This window comes from Humulus lupulus, chromosome 4 (genome assembly GCF_963169125.1).
Source record: "Humulus lupulus chromosome 4, drHumLupu1.1, whole genome shotgun sequence".
Classification (NCBI taxonomy): Eukaryota; Viridiplantae; Streptophyta; class Magnoliopsida; order Rosales; family Cannabaceae; genus Humulus; species Humulus lupulus.
In genome coordinates this window covers 14,846,392-14,867,388 of record NC_084796.1, presented here as the reverse complement: position 1 = coordinate 14,867,388, position 20,997 = coordinate 14,846,392, and the positions used below count along the sequence as shown (strand labels likewise).

General features: G+C 33.6%; 3 protein-coding genes across 9 annotated transcripts; 1 reads left to right on the top strand and 2 right to left on the bottom strand.

Moving 5' to 3' along the window:
- Positions 1–8,524: 8,524 nt before the first annotated feature.
- On the top strand, positions 8,525–10,792 carry LOC133830019 (ACT domain-containing protein ACR4-like). Of its 4 annotated transcripts, none has more exons than XM_062259906.1 (7): positions 8,525–8,679; positions 8,820–8,865; positions 8,960–9,086; positions 9,177–9,244; positions 9,368–9,949; positions 10,057–10,161; positions 10,263–10,792. In XM_062259906.1, exons 1-7 carry the CDS (start codon positions 8,633–8,635, stop codon positions 10,575–10,577), a joined length of 1,290 nt encoding a protein of 429 aa, XP_062115890.1. In that variant the 5' UTR covers positions 8,525–8,632; the 3' UTR covers positions 10,578–10,792. The 4 variants fall into 4 exon arrangements, with proteins under 4 accessions (XP_062115890.1, XP_062115891.1, XP_062115888.1 ...); XM_062259907.1 differs by having other exon boundaries at positions 8,528–8,679; positions 8,960–9,074; XM_062259904.1 differs by having other exon boundaries at positions 8,528–8,679; positions 9,338–9,949.
- A 161-nt stretch (positions 10,793–10,953) lies between these two features.
- Positions 10,954–14,585, bottom strand: LOC133830018 (SWI/SNF complex subunit SWI3A). Its single transcript, XM_062259903.1, has 7 exons — positions 14,308–14,585; positions 13,668–14,206; positions 12,579–13,073; positions 12,012–12,175; positions 11,879–11,928; positions 11,475–11,638; positions 10,954–11,377 (listed from the first exon to the last, which is right to left on the bottom strand). Exons 1-7 carry the CDS (start codon positions 14,432–14,434, stop codon positions 11,198–11,200), a joined length of 1,719 nt encoding a protein of 572 aa, XP_062115887.1. The 5' UTR covers positions 14,435–14,585; the 3' UTR covers positions 10,954–11,197.
- A 2,288-nt stretch (positions 14,586–16,873) lies between these two features.
- Positions 16,874–19,697, bottom strand: LOC133830017 (phosphatidylinositol N-acetylglucosaminyltransferase subunit C-like). Of its 4 annotated transcripts, none has more exons than XM_062259899.1 (2): positions 19,382–19,697; positions 16,874–18,639 (listed from the first exon to the last, which is right to left on the bottom strand). In XM_062259899.1, exon 2 carries the CDS (start codon positions 18,003–18,005, stop codon positions 17,094–17,096), a length of 912 nt encoding a protein of 303 aa, XP_062115883.1. In that variant the 5' UTR covers positions 18,006–18,639; positions 19,382–19,697; the 3' UTR covers positions 16,874–17,093. The 4 variants fall into 4 exon arrangements, with proteins under 4 accessions (XP_062115883.1, XP_062115884.1, XP_062115886.1 ...); XM_062259900.1 differs by having other exon boundaries at positions 16,874–18,431; XM_062259902.1 differs by having other exon boundaries at positions 16,874–18,427.
- Between the last annotated feature and the right edge of the window lie 1,300 nt (positions 19,698–20,997).

Below are 20,997 nucleotides of genomic sequence, written 5' to 3'. Positions count from 1 at the left end.
CATAGTCGTACATCTCGTACGCATACATGTACACGTACCTTGTACCTAATGGTTGTTCTCACATCTTCATGACATGTATTTGCTCCAAGCTCTTCCATATTCTGCTAAGTGTAGGAAAGCTTGTGAGTTATCATGAATGATATACTCAGTCATCCTCATCACTCTTGGCTTGACACCAAATAATTGTTAGGTCTCTCTTAGTGTTCTTCGTGTTAGGAGTGTGTCCTAAAATCATGTAAAAGACATTTGTTTTTCTGTGAATAAATAAATACAATGGTTTATTATTGTTGTTGCGTTTAGATTGTTAAATTATTGTTTGAATAATTTTGTAAATATTAGAAAAATTCCATATTCATTATTGAGGATGTGATCTTGTATTAGTACGAGAGAATTAAGATCACATGAATGAATAAAAATAGTCAACAACAACAACAAATTAAAGTTATGGAATTCTTTAATTAGGGTTGTAAGTACGGTTTGCTGAGTATCATGTTGATACAAATAATCTAGATTCAGATTATTGATGTGGTAAGACATCTCGGTAAATGTGCTTTATATAATATGATTATATATGACATGGACCGATATGAATTAAAGTCTTTATCCAAAAACCATTTAACAATAAAGACTTGTAATTCATATCATAACTGATGATCATTTATAGATCAACCTAAATCCTGAGTGTTCAGGAACTCCTATTCATGTTTATTAAATCTTTTGATTCATTCGTTAAGGTCTCTTCAAAGAATGAGGCTAATGACTTTTGTTTTGGAGATTTAATATCATGGATGGCTGGGAACATGTATCAACAATACAAAATCTAATATTTCCTAATGGATCGTATATTAGTTCCCTTAAGGGTTAATTCTGGAATTGAATGATTTTGAGCTCAAATCTATAATTAGATTATAGATTAATTATTCACTAGTGAATAATGGTACTTAAGGAATAAGAAGTAAATTATAAAGGTAAAATGGTAATTCTTCCATTCTAATTTATGAACTAATTAATTAGAGGGTTGAACTATTGTAAGATTGTTATATCAATGGACGACTTAAGATAAGATTTCTGTAAAAGTATATCTATAACATAAAGAGTGCAATTCTGAATTTATAGTGGAGAAATATCAGAATTAATAAATTAACTATTATAATTAAAGAGTTTAATTATTTAGTTTCAATTTATTGGAGCTTAATGTTATAGGTCCATGGTCCCCGAAATGGCTCAAACAAACACTAACAAAGGTAAATACAAAAATGGGCAAAAATGACTTATGTGATAAGTAAAATATTTTTCTATGTATCAAACATAATTATTGTATAATTATGTGTAATTAATTAATCAAGAATTAATTAATTATTTGATTTAACAAAAATATAATTAATTTTGAATTAATTTATTTTTGGGATTTTTGGTATTTAAATAATAATAAAAATTGAGAAAAATCACATGCTGGCATGTGGTACACGTGTAGCACAGTGCACAGTCACTGTGCTACACGTATAAGAGACTGAGAAAGTTTCTTGGTTTCACAATTTTAGTTATTTAAATATTAAATAAATAATGAGATATTGTAATGTGATTAAATTATTATTATTATTTAAACAAAAATCTGATAACTGATTAGTTATTTTTAAATTGTTTAAAATAACAAAGATTTTATTTTAATATATTGGATATATTAAATATAGGATATCAGTTTTTCAGAACATTACTTTTCAGGGATAGAAAAATATCTAGAAATCTCTTTCAGAGAGAGAGAACAATGATACATACAAAAGTCACTGTTCTTCACAAAACCTAGGCCCAAACTTTATCAGATCTCACGTGTTGAGAACATCTGATAAATAGATTTTGCCTATTATTTTGTATAGCGAGCCCACACTCGTTCTTTGTGTGCTAAGAACATTTTGGAAGATCTTGGTGTGAGATCTCAAGGATTTTTCCATACAAAAAGATAGCAGCAAGAAAGGACCTGAGGTAATTTTTCTATTCATATCTTTGATTCAATATATATGTGCATGTGAAGAAGTAAATCTAGAAATCTTATGGGATTAAATTAACAATTTGATTGTTGTTCCGCTGTGTATAATCTCTGATTTGATCAATAAAAACCAACACCTCGTACGCCCATTCATGAGGTCTCAGACTTTACATATAGTTAGAAGTTGATGGACCAAAAACATGTATGTTTTAAATATTTATATCGCAAGTGCACGAATCGTTCATATGGAATAGTGATCGTGTAAGCAAGGATGTCGAACTCAAAGGAGTTGTCTAAAATCGAAAAAAAAAACTATTTTAAACCAAAATTAATAAATTATAACCTAGCTCCAAAGATTGATGAGATTTTTGTATAATGAAAATAAAATAAAAGATAATAGTAAATAAATTAAAGACAATATATAAAAATAAATTACTAGTAGAAATCAAGATGGTAAAAGAAGATTATTAAGGTATTAGAATCCACAAAATATAAGTTCAATAATACTTATAAGTACATTGATTCTCAAGTTTTAGTGATAGTTAAAATAAATCAAACTATCATTTTCTAAATAGATTTATAATTTTAAGCACAAATTACTTCTAAAAAGATAAGATTTCTCTTCACTTTTCAAAAAGTATAATTCTAAAGTATTTAATGTGAATCAACCTAATGAAACAACAAAAAATCAAATAACATTATTTATAAGACAAAATATAATATTTTTGTTCTAAGCATTGGATGTGTACAATTTAATGACACATCTTACACAAAGAATATTATGTTTTCGCACTAATGAAGAAACAAAGTGTAAATATGTGCTAACAATAAAAAATACATGATATTTAAGATGAAAGAAGATATTTGAAAAAGAAAAATCCATAAACTTTGTTGCACAATGTTGACGCCGTTTTTCGTCAATCAGTGAAAGGAGAGCACGTAAACAATAACTGATTATGGCCAATTAAAATATCACGATACAAACACACGATTTTTACGTGGTTCAACAGTTAAATCTGTCTAGTCCACGAGTCTCTGTTATTAAACTCAAGATTATCTCTGAAAATTCTTAAGCATGAATTCTTCAGAGTTTTCTCCAAAGGTTCAGAATTTCGGTCCTTTACAATGGTGCATGACCTCTCTATTTATAGAGAAGGCTGTGGAGTACTATCCCACATATTTTGGGTAGTTACTCTTTTTGTGTAAATAAAATTAATGGCTGTAAATGCCTATAATCAGATATAAAAGGAAACGTCCCCTGAAGACCAGGGGACGTATAACTGACCAAATAATATCCCACGATTCTAGGGGATTTACAGTAAAAATGGGGATTACATCTCGTATGGACAATACTTATAGATACTCAAGGTCTTTATCATATATCTCCAAGGCTTTAGCTTTCCAGGTTTCTCGTCAGCTTTCGAGCTAGAGACATCTCTCGAGGTCACATGGCTTTCGAGATCGTCTGTGCGTCGAGCTCGGGACCCCTGATCCGAGGTCATCCCTGAAGATGGATGCATCTCCGGAGCTACCTTTCGAGATCATGAACACTTCGAGGTCACCATATTCAAGGTCGTCTATGTCTTGCAGGCTCGATATTTAGTCCTGGAGCATACCCTAAACCTTACGAGTCCACTTGTTTGTGAATCCAACTTTCGAGGTCACATTTAACATGGCTCGAAAACTGGGTACAACACACAAAATGGGAAATCAACGTACAAAATAAATACTATCTAGTTACATATTGTTTCATTATCACCTTAATAATCTTAAAAAGATTAGAAACTCATAACTAGAATAGAAAATACAAACAAAAAAATTACAAACATAACTTAGGAAAATTAGGAGGAAAACCCCCCAAATTGTTCATCTAAAAATACATAGAAAATTAACCAAAAAGAAGAAGAAGATGAAGAGAATAGAGAAGTTTGAAAGTGTAGAAACTTTGTGGTATGACATCTCCCCAAAATTAAGCACTCCCCAAATCCCTTATTTACAGCAAAAAAAAAAGTATTAAAATAATAAATTTAAATTAATTAAATTAATAATAATATGGAAAGTAGGGGTAAATTATAGGGTGTAATGATGATTTTAGGGTAAAATGTGTAGAAAAGTTTGGGTAAAAAGTTGGCATTTTTGGCAAAGGGGACAAGGGAACATAGGCAATTTATGGGCTCAAGAAGGTCGGAGGCATGCATGGGTGGCTGGTGTGTTGGGCTGGAGGCAGGGGAGGCGTGGTGGTGTACGGCTGGGCAGGGGCGTGGGAGCAACTGCTGGGCTTTGGCTGAAGTAGCTGGGTCGAAAGGCTTTAGGAGGCAGCTGCAGGCGTGGTGCCAGGCCCGTGGGGGCTGCTGGAGTGGGCCAAGCACGTTGGCCTTTGGTGGTGGCAAGGAGCTGGGGCAGCTACTGGCCGGCTAGGCCAGACGTGGGCCCAAGGGGGCTAGAGAGGGCAGCTAGAGGCAGCTTCAGTCTGGGCCACGTGCTGGCTGGTGAGCCTTTTTTCAAAATTGCCATTCTTTTTCTTTCCTTTCCTTACTTTTCAAAGCCCAAAAATGAAATAAATTCCCTACAAAATAAATATAAAATAAATCATAATAAAATATTTTCAACTATAAAATAAATCAATTTAATTCTTTGAAAATATTAATTATGACTTAATTTATGTTTAACATTTAAGTTCAATAATATAACATTTTTTTACCTCAAACTAAACAACTATAATTCAAATAATTAACTACAGCATTTTACAACAAAATCACTATAAAAACACACAAAAATATATAAAATCAAAATAAACCCAATAAATTCAAAATTACTTTAAAACATAATAAATCAATAAAAAAACTCAAGAATTAAGCAACAATTAGCACATAAAAAGTGATAAAATAACTTTATTTTGTAGAGTTATCAGAAGCCACAGTGAGGGTGTGCCTCGCTGGTGGCACCTGCTTCATGAAGGGAAGCAAGGCCTCTCCAGCGAGGCACGAGGTGCATGTGACGGGACAAGGCGCCTCGCGTGAGTCCTTAGACTAGTGAGACACAAGGTCTTGCGTGGATTCTCGGGCGCAAGATAGGTGTCCTCTGACAGGCAGGGCATCACATCTTCGGGCGTGTATCTTGGCACATACACGTATTGAACCTCGCTATGCGAGGCCCTTATTCCTTCTGGGTGCGTGGCGTATGGCTGCGAGGGTATGTTGTTGCGTCTAGTCATGTCATAGCGAGGCCCTTGTGCATTCGAGACTTCAACGTATACTCATTAGGGCGTGGGTGTCCACGTTAGTGCAACACTCATTAGGGTGAGGCGCCTCACGTAGTGAGGCTCTCACACAGCGAGGCCCTTGTTGATAGGCATTCTCGAGCGCATGGATGGTGAGAGGCGACATCTTCTGCGAAGCCCCGAGTGTAGGGCAAGGCGCCTCGCATAGCGAGTTCAGCCTCGCAAAATGAAGTCTCGTGAGTCATGCGAGGTTGGTTTAGTCTTGTGTAGTCCCTTCAGTGTGCGAGGCGCACATGGGTCGTGGCTTCGCGTACAAGACACTTGGGCATATAGGCTAGTTGGGCGTACGAGACACTTGGGCATATAAGGCCTCGCTATGCAAGGGCCTTTTCTCCAGGCGTGAACCTTATGTCGAGGCCTTATGCCTAAGGCGAGTTGGGCTTTGCTATCAAGGTTCTCGCCTATAAGGACCTTGCGGACTGAATTACTTCATTCCACAACCCTTAGATGTCTTTTGGTTGCTAAACAAAAATGAAATGACAATGATAATGATAATGGTAATAGGAATTGAAATGAATGAAATTTTAATTCTTTTGTTTGGTTGAGACTTTGGAATCAATAACAAAATAATGATTATTATGTAACTTATGTTTGGTATAGTATGAAATGGAATGAAATTTATATTATTTTGACCAAAATACATTTACTTTCATAAATAATTTTTAATCAAATTTTTTTAATATTAGTTTTTATTATACACCAAATTATCATTTTTATTATAAATCATAATTTTTTATTAAATTATTGTTATATATAAAAGTATCTTGTAGAAAAAACTACAATAAAATATCATTAATACTTAAAAATTGTACTTAATTGAATGAAAGCTTTTATTGTATTAAAAAGTTCATAAAATCTAATTTTATTTTAAATCTTAGTAAGATATATATCAATTTTAATTATTTGAAATTGATGTTATAAAAAATATATAAATTATCTAAAATAATTTTATTATTTTATTATTTTTAAATTATTATTCTCCATTTAATTTACATTATTTTAAAGATACATACATAAAAAAATAAAGTATAGATATTTTTGTCAATACATTTTCCAAGGTAAAAGAGCCCATGACCATTTTGAAACAAAAATAAATAAAAACAGAGTTCCAATTAATGGAACCCATGACGCATATTCTTCTCCAATCTGAGTTTTACTCACGTCTCGAATAAATTCAAGAACATATTCAAAAAAAAAATTGACCATTTGTAGGAATGGTTGTGGGCTCGAAACCATTCTTGAGCTCGATTAAGATTGTTAGCATGTTGTCTTTACTCTTCGAACAGGTCCATGTATCCCCCTAAGGTATTGAAACTTACTCTTTGTCGTTTGGTGGATCCTTCAACTCAGGAATTCACCTATCATGCAGGTCTTTGATTATTCCTTGTGCATTCGAGCCGCCTACAGAAGTGCTTCATGCACAACCTTACTCTTTACTTATGCCTAAGAGTGTTCCATTTTACGAGTTAAACCTTGATTCATTCTTGTACTAGATACTTCATATTGCTCATGAGAGTCCTATCCTCATGCAAACAACTTGACAAAATATTGATAAATAAGCCTTGACCAATATCGCCATTGCCCGAGCACTCAGTGTAGCTTCTAGTATTTGTCTTTGTTGTATCCTGAGAGGGTTCCCCTTTCGTTGTATTTTTGCTTGTGTAACAATTGTTTATTTTTGCCAATTTTTCCATTCTTCCCCATATTTACATGTGGAGAAAGTAGGTACAACGAATAGAAAATCATGTTTTCAGCAATAAACAACTTGAAAAAAATTATAAAATTATTATATAACTCACCTATAAACTTAAAATAACATATTTATTTGTCCATTACAATTTTTTTATGAACTCTTTCAACTTTTAATTTTTTTTTCCAAAGATGATATGAAAGTTTAATGACTTATATTTACTTGCAAGAAGGATAATTTTGTGAAAAATATTGAGATGTGTATATAATTAGTAATTAGTGTATTATGGAGCATTGTGATTACACTAAATGAGACTATGAGAATTGAAGAGTGTAACTGAGACACTTCAAGGTGTGATTGGTATAGAATTCAAATCACATTTTATGCTTTTAAAATTTAAAAGTCGTGGAAACTACAAATAAATCTTGTTTGGTTTGTCATTTTTGAAAAATCATTCTAAAAACAACCTCTAATTTATCAAAGGAGTTTAGAAAACGATGTTTTTACGTTTTCAGTTTTATCTTACTTTTTTTTTATGAATATTTTTTTCTTACATTCTCTTTATATGATTCCTATTATTAGGCCGTTTACATTTTTTTAAAGATTCTATGTACAACACTTTTTCTTTACTAACAATTTTTTTTTTCTTTCTTTCTATAATTCTAGTGTTAGATTATTTACTCTATTTTTTTTTTATAAAAAGGGATATTTTCTTCAATTTAAAATTCCTATCCATCTCCATAACAATATATATTTGTTAAAATATTCCATTATAAAATTATACAAAAGGATATAACTTGATTCTAATTTATAATATATTTTTCAAAATAAAATTCAGCTAATGATAAAATATTTTATAAAATAAAGATTACTATTAATAAATAAATACAAATTTATGGTTTCAATTCTACACTAAAAGTTAAATATTATCAAATAAAAATAGCTAACAAAGTAAAATATTTTTTTAAGTCCATAAATTGTAAATTGAGTTTTATATTTTTCGATTATCTACCAATCATATATTCAGTTTTTTAAAACTAAAAAACAGCTAACAAAGTACAACCAATCACATTTTCAGAAACATGTTTCTAGATAATAAATTGAAATTTTTATTTCAGAATCATATTTTTCAAAAATACAATTTTCAAATCGTAAACCAATCAAACCCTCACCTACCCTTTAATTATATAATTACTAAGTAATTACCTTCTTAAACAAATATGTCAAATCTAGCAATTACCTCGAAGTACACTCCATTACAATTATAAAGTGTGTTTTCTAAAGGTACCTTGGTGTATGGGAAGATGTCGTAAATGTGAATGTTTTATTAGTGTAATCTTGTAGTCATATTATTATTCATAGTGACTTATTTGGGTTCCGAATGGCACGTGACAATCTCGGAGTACAATACAATTACAAGGCCCGAAGACCCGAAGGCCCTCACGTGGATCTGTCTAAGTTCCCGCGCAGAATGCTGAGAACCAGTAAAAGCAGAGCTTCCTTAAGGTCTTTTAACTCACTCCATCCAATCTAGAACCCACACGTGTATCAACCCTCAAGGTAGCGTCCGGCTAAATCAACTTCTTTTATACCTCGAGCTGTGCGGACTCTTCCTTAAATAACCAAAAGCCTTACAAGTTACCACACTTTACACATATCCATGTCACGTTGAGTAATAATGGAAGATGAGTATGCAAGGCTTGTTTGGAGAATGAACTCACCAAGGTAGCTATTTGATTCAATTTTTCTAGGTTTTTGTTTAAGAACTTGGATTTTACTATTTCTATTGTTACTTTTCTTGGTCATGATCATTAACCTCAACTTTTGAGCTTTGTGTTTGTTCTTGCTCTGTCTTTTTTTTGCAGGGTTGTGATTGACAATCGTTCTTGTGAACATGCAACTGTTATAGAGGTATATGTATATATATATATATATAGTTTCCAAAATTATGGATCGAAGTTCATGTCCTTAGGAAAATTGAGTTCGAGGGTATTTTCTTTTTCAGATTGTTAGCTTGAATAGACATGGAATTCTGCTCGAAGTGGTGCAAGTACTTATGGACTTGAATCTCATTATAACAAAAGCTTATGTCTCTTCTGATGGAGATTGGCTCATGGATGGTACTATACAAGGTTTTCATTCATTTCAGTTGCTACTAACACAATCATTATAACAAAGCTTATACCTTTTCTTTTTCATATTTTAATGGTTGAAATGTGTAGTTATTAATGTCACGGATTGTGATGGCAACAAAGTTAGAGATGAAGGGGTCCTCAAGTATATACAGAAGGTACTTACAGTGATTACGATCAATATTTTTTTCTAATATCATGTTTAGCAAATATCAAAACTTATGACTTGATTATCACCAATACTAATGTAGACTCTTGAGACTGATGTCTGCTTCTTGAAGTCAATAAAATGTTCAGAAGGTTTAAAACCCATCAAGAATCATACCTCAATCGAACTAATTGGCACTGATCGACCGGGATTTCTATCTGAAATAACAGCAATCTTGACAGACTTCAAGTGCAGTGTGTCAAGTGCTGAGTTCTGGACACACAATGCAAGAGCTGCAGCTATAATTCATGTCACAGACCAGTCAACTGGCTATGCAATTGAAGATCCCTTAAGGCTATTCAAAATCAAGAATCTTTTCAGCAACATCCTTAAGGATCACAAAAATGATTTGAGGCCACCAAACATCACAATGTCTTCTTCTTCTTCTCTTTCTACTTCAAATCAAACTCAGAGAAGATTGCATCAGATGATGTTTGCTGATAGAGATTTTGAAAAGCATGATGGAGAAGTTAAGGATAGCAACAAAAGAAGCCATGCATGTGTGTTGAATTGTAACGATAGAGACTACTCAGTTGTCACTTTGCGGTCCAAAGATAGGCCATTTCTGATGTTTGATACTCTATGTTCTTTAACTGATATGGAATATGTGGTCTTCCATGGAACTCTGATCACTAGAGGAATAGAAGCTTACCAGGTTAATTAATTAACATTAGTCAAAGTTCATTAGTTTTACTTAATGATAATTAGTATCAAATACTAATAGAAGTTTTTGCTTTTTGTTTAATTATGGTGTTGTTACAGGAGTACTACGTAAGACATGTTGATGGGCTTCCAATGGGTTCGGAGGCTGAGAGACAGCGTGTAATAGAATGTCTTGAAGCAGCCATTGAGAGGAGAGTCACTGAGGTATTTTAGTAAGAAAAAGAAACAGAACATATTTCAGACAAATTTTGTTGAAGGGAAACTTTCTGTTTGTTTGCTGAGAAAGTCGTTGTCTTTTCATGCAGGGGGTGGAGTTAGAGCTTTGCACAAAGGACAGGTTTGGACTACTTTCGGATGTTACCAGGATATTTCGTGAGAATGGATTGAGAATAAGACGAGCAGAGATCTCAACAAAGAGTGGGAAAGTGAAAAACACTTTTTTGGTCACGGACGTATCAGGCAACCCTTTAGAACATAAGATTGTTGATTTGGTTATAGGTCAAATAGGACAAACGACACTAAAGGTGAAAGAACATCACTTGGTTATGTCACCAAAGAGACCCTTTGAAAGAGCAAGAAGCTTCCTATTTGGGAACTTTCTCAAAGGTGAAAGTGTTTAAAGTTCCCAATCCATGATTGTGTTGGCTCCAGGTAGCTTCCAAGAAGGATCATGGAGCAAAACAAAAGAACATAACATGAGTAATCTTGTTTGCATTCAGTTTCTCATGTAAATTGGTTAAAGGATTGAGTTTGGATGATGCAAAATTCACCAGTATAATCATATTGTACAGAAATGATTTATCATATTCATATAGTGACTGCCTTTTTTTCAATTTCTTCCTGCTTTGTTATGGACACTCAATATTAAAAAGATAACTTATGTCAATATTACAAAATTTAGATACTCTTCAATGCGCAAAATATAAACCACGACATTGAGTCGTTATGCCCAATTCATGCTCTGCATTCACTATATGGAATTAGAGAAGAGCACAGTTGTAAAACCATTTCATTCTTCTGCTAAATTAATGGGTCATTAACCTTATCTCCAAATTATGGCATTTTTACTAGTTACAAACAGTTCACCCCTGATATACATGTCCAACTGTGTTTGTAGAAGTACAAGCATTTCTTTTCTATGTTAATGGATTGAAAAGTGCGGGAAGCTTCGAGAATGCATAGGATTAGATTGTTGACTATTTTGGCTCCTCCTACTACTACAAGAGAATATAGATGCATCCTAAGATTTAACAATAGGGTGATCCTTCCATCTAGGTATACCAGCAGTAAATGCCTGTTGTAAAACATTAATTCGCTCTTCTAGAAGAATATCTTCCATTTCCTCCATTTCAGCATGCTTCTTCTTCATCATCACCTCCAAGTCTTCAAAATGCTTGATTTTGCAATGCAACTTCTTCATCTAGAAAAAAAATCGTTCAAATAATACATGATTAGCCTTTTGTGGCTCGAAACTGGGACAGAATGAAAGAGTAATAAACAAAGAAACTATTCGTCACCTCAGAGCCAACTATGGTTGCCACTAGATGTTCAATCTCCCTTTCTTCTTGATCAGCCAGTAATTTTGCACGAGCAGCAGCTGCGCCAAGCGCTGTTGCAACAGCGGTTCTAACTCGCAATGTCAGTGGTATATCATCTTTCTCAACTGGCTTGCCATGATTATCTGTAGATATATAAAATACATAGATATGAAGAAGCTAGTCAACATTAGCTAGTACCTGCTAGTACCTCAAATGCAACAATAAACAGCTAAAAATATAAAAGACGATGTCTCCTTGTTAGAGAGCTGAAACTACAACAAAGGAATACGTGTATAAAAAGACGAAAAATTAATTATCAAACACTAATTCCTTGAAAAGAAACTATCCAGTTCATTTTGGTTGGTTGACTTAAAAGTATCTACCTGATTGAGTAGGCCCTCCTTCCATCTTTGAATCTTCAACCTCCAAGACTCTGATAAGTATTAGATACTAAAGAATTTTAGAATTGCATTACAAATAAGCAATTAAACAGGTAATGTTAACAGAATGTATAACCTCTCAGTATCTGAAATCAGAGTTTGTAACTCATTAGTTACTGAATCATCATCACCGTAAAATAACTCCCTTGGACATGAAATCTCCTCACATAAAGCAGTAACAGCAGCCTCAGCTGCAGCAGCAGTGATATGGTGACCAACCTCAGTTGACAAAAGAGCTACCTAATAGAAACACTATTAACTTTGCGATCATGTCTTTAAATTATGCTAATAATAAGCATTTAAATTAAGAAACACAAATGCACATTATATATAAACCCAGTCTGGCGAGCATGAAAAACTAAGATGGAGGAGTGGTTTGGACAGGGTGGAAATACTTCAAATTTCATAATACTAATTATTACTACATTTTAAACAGTGGAAATATTTCTTATTTCATAACACCAAAATGGCTAAAGCAAACTTATTATGCCAAACGTTTTTCAGTTTATCAAAGGCAATGTAAAGTCACAAAATTCAACTAAAAGGAAAAAGAAAATCAAATTTTCTCTCAAAGATTCTCAAAGGACATATAGCCGGTCAATAAGTTCTAGAATGACAAATTTCAAGACACCTAGTAACCTACCTGTTTCATCAGTGAACCACCAAGACTCGATAGGGGATCAATTCGTTGTCTTTTTAGAGGAGGCTCATGTTCTACGGTATCTCCATTCTGTTCACCCACATGTGTCTTCTCATCCTGTTGTTCCCCAGTATTGACAATCTCTTGATTCTCGGATGAGATTGATTCAACCTGCTTCGAACTGTTCAAGTTGCCATTGACATCCTTGGAATTAACTTTTTTATGGGTAGCAGAACCCAAAATCTCCCCAAGAGGTAGCTCAATGAGTTTGGCAATACAATCAAGTTTGGTCTTGGTGGGAACATTTTGAGCAACAAGCTCCCAGTCATCCCCATACTTCATAACAGATTCCAAGAGAAGCAGCGTTTCAGATTCATTCCAAACAGCTTCATGATGACCACTGTCTTGAATGGACTCAATAAATGTGTAACCTTCAACAGACTTATTCTCCCCATAACTTTCATTTTGGAAACACTTGGTGCAATTCAAGAAATCACCCTGCTCAAGTTACAACTACAATTAAATAATGGATAGCAATTCCTTCAAAGAATATTAAACTACAGTAACTACACAGCAAAGAAAATCAGGGAAAATGAGAAAATCTAAACAGTCTTCAAATAGTTTATAGAAAACCATTTTATGGTACATTTATGTACTTTTCAAAGATGCAAAATCACATTTACAAATTTTAGCATTCATCAAAAGTTTATCACTTCCACACACATAAAATAAATGAGAAAACTGTGACCACAAGGCAAGACTTCATAACCTAGTGTCTAACACTCTATTTAGCTTTGTAACTATATCCTTGAAACAGAACTAACAGGCAAGAAGACTCTCTTGATCAAATAACATCATAAGTTCTATAATTAACTACAATAATCACAAAACAAATTTCTGGAGATGGATTACAATTGTTTTCTAATAAATAAAGAGTTCTAGATCAATCATAAAATATATTTCATAAAAATTTCTACCATACATTATTTTCCTACTCCATATTTTCAAACGATTCTGAAGCACAAACTTCTATCTACAATACATATAAAATAATCAAATGAACGCACTTTTATTGAGTAAATATAAGATTACCTCGGTACACTTGTAGTATCCAGAAGTACAACGATCACCACAGTTGCCACAAACCAGCTCCTTCTGCTTCATTAAATCAGCAAAAAGGTCTGTATACGATGAAAGAGGAGGCAATTTAACTCCATTATCAACTGGTTCCGTCTTATTCTTCAAAGTAGCTTGAGCTGTAATGGGTTTGATCGAATTCGGCATTGCGACCACCCGAATTCCATTTGGCACTCCTTCTTCGATCTTAACATTAGACCCCTCTTCAACCAAAACCTCAGAACCATCTTCATCACCCGAAGATGCACCTAAGTTAATCAAACCCCACTTCTCAAGAAAAAGAAAAACCCTATGGAGCAAATTAACATCACCCACCAGAGATTTACGAACCTCTGTGAACGTAAGCCTTTTAGATGGATCTTCTCTGTACTTGTTGATGATGAAATCCCTATACTCTTTGTAAATTTTGGGCGTTCTGGAGAATGAGCTTCCATCAAAGAACTCTTTCAGATAAATTCTCTCAGTGTCATGGATTTCGTCCCACAAAAACCAACCTTGAACAGAAATCGAAACAGTTTACTTGGGATTTTTGAACTCAGCTAACATTAGGGTTTTGAAAAAGGAATGTAGAGGGGGTTTTAAAGAATTGACTTACTGGAGTGACTTGGAATGGTGTAGAGGTCGAGCTCCGGTTGTTCGGGTCGGACATGATGAGGGTCCGGGTCTTGTTGTGCAAGCTGTTCCATCTCGGACCAGGCTGAATCGTTAACTATCTGACTCATACAAGAATAAGAGCATGAAAGTTACTTATTGGTTTCAAATTAGTAAGAATTTTTAGGGTTTTGTATTCTGATTAAGGTGTAGTAGGACTTCGAATTGGAATTGAAGCAGTCCCAAGGATGAAGAAAAAAACATAAGCCAAGATGGCTTTTATTTACTTGCATTGATATCTTAATATATTATACCTTTCTAATTTTATAAGTAAGTTGTTTAACTAAATATTTACTTTATGTTTACTTTTTATTCGAAAATTTTTCTCTTAAAATTATATTTGACTTTTTTTAACTTAAATTATAATCGATTTAAAATACAATTATTTCATATTCAAAATTATTAAACTTTCTTTTGGGTTATGTTATATTAAATATCTACTTTTTTATTTGATAATCTTTTTAAATTCAAAATATTTAAACTATTTTGGTTGTATTATATATAATCCTAATCAACCTAGATCTAGTACCTACTATAAAAAAGAACCATAGAGAAGAAAAAAAAAACCATCCACTTCATTCTTCATTAGTTCCATAAACAAAAAGGTCATTAGCTAATATGACCATGAAGATTAAAATTAAAGTTGAGAAAGAACCTTCAAAAGGTTTGAAATTTGTTTTCAAAAGAAAATCTGTGAATATGAATTGTGCTTCATTTTACATTCCCAAACAAAATAAACTCAAATTTTTAGGGGAAAATGCACGTTTTGTATCTTCAAAAAAAGAAGTTATGAGAGTGGCAGATGGTGTTGATGGATGAGCCAGAGAAGGAATTGATTCTAGAAAATATGCATGCTTATTGATAGCGAATTCTTTGACGGCTGTTAATAAATTATCAGAAACTAATTCACAAATTGATCTAAAAAATATCATCGAATAAGCTTTTTGTAAAAATAACAAGTTTGAAGGTTCATCCACAACATGTGTTATAACGCACAACAACAATGTGTTGCGAGGTGTGAGCGTAGGAGATAGTGGATTCTTGGTGTTTAGGGAGGGAAATGTGTTATACAAATCGCCAACTCAACAGAAGCGATTCAACTGTCCTTTTCAATTGGGAAACTACAAAAACAGTGATGGTCCTAAGTGTGCTGTAGAAGTGAAGTTGGGCGTTAAAAAATAAGATATTGTGGTGATGGGGAGTGATGGGGAGTGATGGATTGTTGGACAATTTGTTTGATTGGGAAATCCAACAAATCATTAAGGAGTGTCCTAAGATATTGGATTTGGAACACAATAACAATGATTATAGTAATGATAAGTATGAGAATTTGACATTTAGAACAGTGTGTCCTTATGCAATTGCTTCTAAAGAGGCTGGGAAAAATCTCAAGGGAGGCAAACAAGATGATATTTCTGTTCTAATCGGTCATATAGTCAACAATTGGAAGATGTCTTTTTCTTAATATCTCATCATTCATTCTTTTTTGTATATCATTCTTCAATGTAATTTTCTTTATTCTTTTTTAAAGCAATAAAAGAACACATTTTTCATTGTTCCTCAAATTTGGTCTCTTTGTGTCTCAAAATATTTATAGGGAGCTATTTAATGTTTCATTTATATATGTTGATAATATTGTAGCATATCTTTTTGATAAAATGTAAACTTTCTTGTGTTGTTGGGTATTTTCTGCATGAATTTACGTGGCCAAGTTATAAATTTATGTAATGGTTGGTGGTATAACATATTGCAACATTTAATATTTCTATAAACAATTGCTTAATTTGATTAACTATACACTTCATATTCATAGAAAAATAGGAAAAATTAGGGACCCACGAAAGCCTTTTTCCCTCCATTCCCAGAACATAAGTTCCAATCTATTACTACATCTCCTACTAAATCTACATCTCACCAAGTTAGTCAAGTTAAGTTATTTGTATAATACACAAACTATTAACTAATTTATATATATTGAAGCTATATATATATATCTAAATATAAATATATATTATGTTAATGACTTACTTTTTCTTCTATTTTCTAATTTTTCAGTTTTTTATTGTACTTTTTCACTTCATTTTTAACTAGTAGGTAGGCCATACTCCTTTCATTATCGTGATTTTATTTATTTTAATTTTATTTTAGAGGTTGAAGTAATTATCATTATTTATTATTTTATTATATTTTGTTTATATTAATTATTATATTTTAAACATTCTAAACGTTACTAATTATGAATGAAATATTATTAATATAATTACAAAAATTGTATTTGAAATGGTTACAAATTTGAAATAATTTGTTACAAATAATACTAAAATATAAATAGCTATTGGAATAAGAACAAACTATTACAAATTGGTAACAATGTGTTTCGAATAATACTATAAAACAAACAATTTTTGGAATAATAATAAACTGTTACAAATTAGCATCTTATTAATAAAATGTCAAAATTTCTTGTGTTGTTGGGTATTTTCTACATGAATTTACATGGCCAAATTATAAATTTATGTAATGGTTTGTGGTACAACATATATTGCAACATTTAATCTTTCTATAAACAATTGCTTTATTTGATTAACTATACACTTCACATTCATAGATTGGTAAAAGAAATTATGTATAAGTTTAGCCAAAAATAATACAATCAACTTTCTTTCTTTAATAAGTTAAAGAATATCAACAACAAAGACATCAAAACTAATCAAGAAGGCACTAAAATAATCAATCTGTTATATCAAAACAAAGCTTAGCCTCATCCCAAGGACCATTGATCTCAAACTTGTATTCCTGAATCCGTATGAGCCAATATGGGCAAACCACATTTACAAAAACCAGCAAACCCAGGAACATCACAAAAAGCAAGCTATGCAGTGTATAGACAAACCCCAGTGTTAGAGTCATCAGGCAAAATGAAAGCAAGAGGTGCAAGCGGAAGGAGTATTTCTTAATGCAGTAAGTCACCAACGGAGCAAAAAGGAAGACCTGTAGGGAGAATAACATGATAGCAAACACATGAAGCCTCGATGGGAGACGAGAAGCAAAAAAAACCGAGGCCACAACAGAAGAATTTAAAGAGATGCAGCTCGTTAAGGTAGGATTCTGAAGAGCCCCTGGAGCTCTTACAGTAGATCCTGAGTAATCGTGGAGAAAAAGATGGAGCAGAAGAAGTAACACGGTTACTGCCCAAATGGAGTCCGAGCTGATTGACCTAGTGAGAGTGTGAAAGATGGGAGCTAGAATATACAAGCCCGTGGTGAAAAAAGATATATTGAGGAGATAATGAGAGAATAGATTGAGAGAAAGCATTCCTCCAGTTAACATGACAACCATGAAGCCCAATGCTAGAAGACTGACATTAAGAAACAAGAGTGACTTTTCATCAAGAGTTGATCTAAGAGTATAGGTCCAAACCAGCCCAACAAGTGCTACAATGCATAAATACTGAGAGATGGAAACTGAATCCTGCATCACTTTTAGCATGTTCCTTTTCACAACATTGGCATTCATGACCATTGTTTCGAGAAAAGAGTCATCAGTATGGTTGTCATCAAACCCAGGTTGCATCCCTCCATATGCAACTTTTCTCCATTTCGATCGAGTTTGAGATGGTCTCTCACTAATGCTAGCATCCATGGTAATCCAAATACCGTGCGGCAAATATGATTAACTTGAGTGGGAAAAAATTATCAACAATAGAAAAATATTTACTTTAAACAAACACCACACCACCCTCGTGGATTCCTGCAAGCCTTTGATAGCCTATTGCAATTCAGAAAAAATTATGCTGATCTTATGCTTTGATAATAAACCTGTCCAATTTATCCACAAAATCAAGTTCAAAACAATTAAACTATACAAATTAATGACCATCCTTCCTATGCCATTTATTCAAGCAAAACAATGATATTGAGATTCAATCACTATTACAATTAAAAAACAATGGAAACTTGACAGCAAGGAGCTTTGAGGCAATGAATTATCAATAAACAATGGATTTGGATTGAAGCAAATATTTCAGCACCAAAACCTTCAGTGATTGGAGCTTCATGATTAATCTGCCTAAAAAAAAATTTGTATTGTCACCAAAAACTGCTATGATCCTTTATCATAAAGCGTGTTCTCACCAAATTAAAAAAAGACAATAGACAGACAAAACTAAAGTGGTATTTACAAGAAGCCGTCCAGTTTTTCTGACAGAGGCTTCTACTGCTTCCCTATCCCACGGTAATAGTGTTTTTAAGTCTATCAGTTCACAAAAAATACCATCCTGAAAATTGTTGGTAGTTCAATGATTATGGAAGTTAAAAACCAGGCTTAGATAATCATTTCAATTAGAACGTAGTTAAAGTATGAAAAAAAAGGAAAAACAATATCTGGCATTAAAAAAAATTGTTTTTCAACATCCACAGGCTTGTTCCATTATGGATAACTGAGCACCCCAACCAAGTCCAGCAAAGTTTCCAAAAAGAAAAGGGTTCACTATGTGACTATAACAACAGAATATACACTGAAGTCAACATGTCATCAGCCTCTGTAAAGGCAACATGTAGTCATGCTTAGGAACCTCTTCAAGTGACAAACGATACAGCCACTGAAGCCAACAAAAATTGTAAAATTTTAGTCTATATTTCTTATTTGAACTAATGATTTTCACTAAGTGAGTCCAACAGCAACAATAAGATAAAACCTTAAGATCGAAAAGTGATAAAAGATTTGTCAAAAAAAAAGAAAGTGATAAAAGGTTATTGAACTAGCTGCTCCATATTCTTCACAAAGAACTAGTGTCAACACAAATTCAAAATACCTATTTATCTTGAATGGGGAACAGATTTCTATCCTGGACATTTTCGCAAACACATAGAGGACATCACACTAAATACAATGGGAACCAAACCAACAAGGCAATAAATTAAGGCAGTTATATATGTAGACATAACTGCTTTAGTTTTAGAAATTAGTAAAAAAATCTTATTATACAGAAACGAAACAAGTGTTAAGATTAAACTAACCTACTCCCTCAATCTTTCAACGACTGCTTCTGATGCAACCACGACGCAAATTCGTCCAATCCTTAAAAAATATGGTATTGCGGGGCTCTGTCTCAGGTTTGTGGTTTCAAATTCCTTGGCCCGCTCAGTTCGACACAAATTTTGAAAGTAAAATTTGACTTTTTATGCTTGGGCATTTTTAACATTACAAAATATTGCCAAAAATTTTGCTGGCACCCAAAATACCCCTATAAACAACTATCTCCTCTATTCCCTCCCCCTCTCTTCCTTCCTCTTGTTTCTTCCTCACTCTCACTCACCTCACCTCACCTCATAACACTACTAAGAGCACCACGGTAGAGCTTGGAACCGGCACTAAGAAAGTCATTTGTAAACCAAAGTAAGGGTTGAGAAATCTTGGAGAAAAATTTAATGGGTAAGCAATTTTTTCTTAAATACTTGGATAAGTGATGTTTCCTTTAAACTTTTTGAGCATTTCGAATAGATCTGAGCAATATTTGTACATTTTTTTGGGTTTTATCTGGTTTTTTGTCGATCTGCGTTTTCTGGGAATTTTCTGGGTTAGTGTTGTACTCGATGGGTGCTCGATGCCTACTCGATGCAGGCTCGATGACACACCAATTTTAGCGTTGCATCTTCTGCTCGATGGGTACTCGATGGTAATGTGCATTCTCACTTTTTCATGCATGCTCGATAGATGCTCGATGCCTGCTCGATGGCACATCATTTTTTACGTTGCATGTTGTACTCGATGGTAATGTGCATTCTCACTATTTCATGCATGCTCGATAGATGCTCGATGCCTGCTCGATACAAGCTCGATGGCACATCATTTTTTACGTTGTATGTTGTACTCGATGGGTACTCGATACCTACTCGATGGGTACTCGATGGTAATGTGCATTATCACTATTTCATTCATGCTCGATGGATGTTCGATGCCTGCTCGATGCAAGCTCGATGGCACATTTTTTTTTACATTGCATGTTGTGCTCGATGGTTACTCGATGCAAGCTCGATGGTAATGTGCATTCTCACTATTTCGTGCATGCTCGATGCAGGCTCGATGCAAGCTCAATGGTCATGTTTTTCAGCATCATTAAAATACCATTTCCTACTATCTGTTTTTCAGCTAACTGTATTTGTGTTTTTTTATTTCAGGTTCTACTGTTTACGTATTTGTTTCTTACAACGGTGTTTGGGAAATGCATGGTAGGAAATGGTATTTTAAGGATGCTGAAGGTGAAGTGATACCAGTAGAGAATGATGTCATTTACTTGCAACTACTTGACATACTGCACGAGACATTTCAGGTGGATAGAGAGGTGTATGAATTGAAACTCGAGGTGCCATACGTATGCGGCGAGCAACCATTTGCACCGGTTCAATTGAAGAATGATCGTCAAGTTCGTGTATTCTTAGGAATAAGCTTGAATGAACGGGTAGTCTTATGTGTGACTCTAGTTAAGAAGAATGTCATATCAGATCCTTCTCCTAGTGTGAACAAAAAAGACACGACCAGTATCGATCCATCTCCTGCAGGTAGCAGTTACAAGCATCTTAGCGAGGTGGGCACTTTTGTTCCAGTTACTGATCCGATGGCAACTATTCAGCTT

Bases quoted from the DNA above. Each gene is read 5' to 3' on its own strand.
- LOC133830019 (XM_062259904.1), top strand. From the start codon at position 8,633: ATGGAAGATGAGTATGCAAGGCTTGTTTGGAGAATGAACTCACCAAG. The intron at 9,087-9,176 runs GTTTTCATTCAT...TGAAATGTGTAG, and splicing joins CATGGATGGTACTATACAAG to TTATTAATGTCACGGATTGT. The intron at 10,162-10,262 runs GTATTTTAGTAA...CTTTTCATGCAG, and splicing joins TTGAGAGGAGAGTCACTGAG to GGGGTGGAGTTAGAGCTTTG.
- LOC133830017 (XM_062259899.1), bottom strand. From the start codon at position 18,005: ATGGATGCTAGCATTAGTGAGAGACCATCTCAAACTCGATCGAAATGG.
- LOC133830018 (XM_062259903.1), bottom strand. From the start codon at position 14,434: ATGAGTCAGATAGTTAACGATTCAGCCTGGTCCGAGATGGAACAGCTT. The intron at 13,074-13,667 runs GTAATCTTATAT...TAACTTGAGCAG, and splicing joins GATACTACAAGTGTACCGAG to GGTGATTTCTTGAATTGCAC. The intron at 11,929-12,011 runs GTTATACATTCT...AATACTTATCAG, and splicing joins CTGATTTCAGATACTGAGAG to AGTCTTGGAGGTTGAAGATT.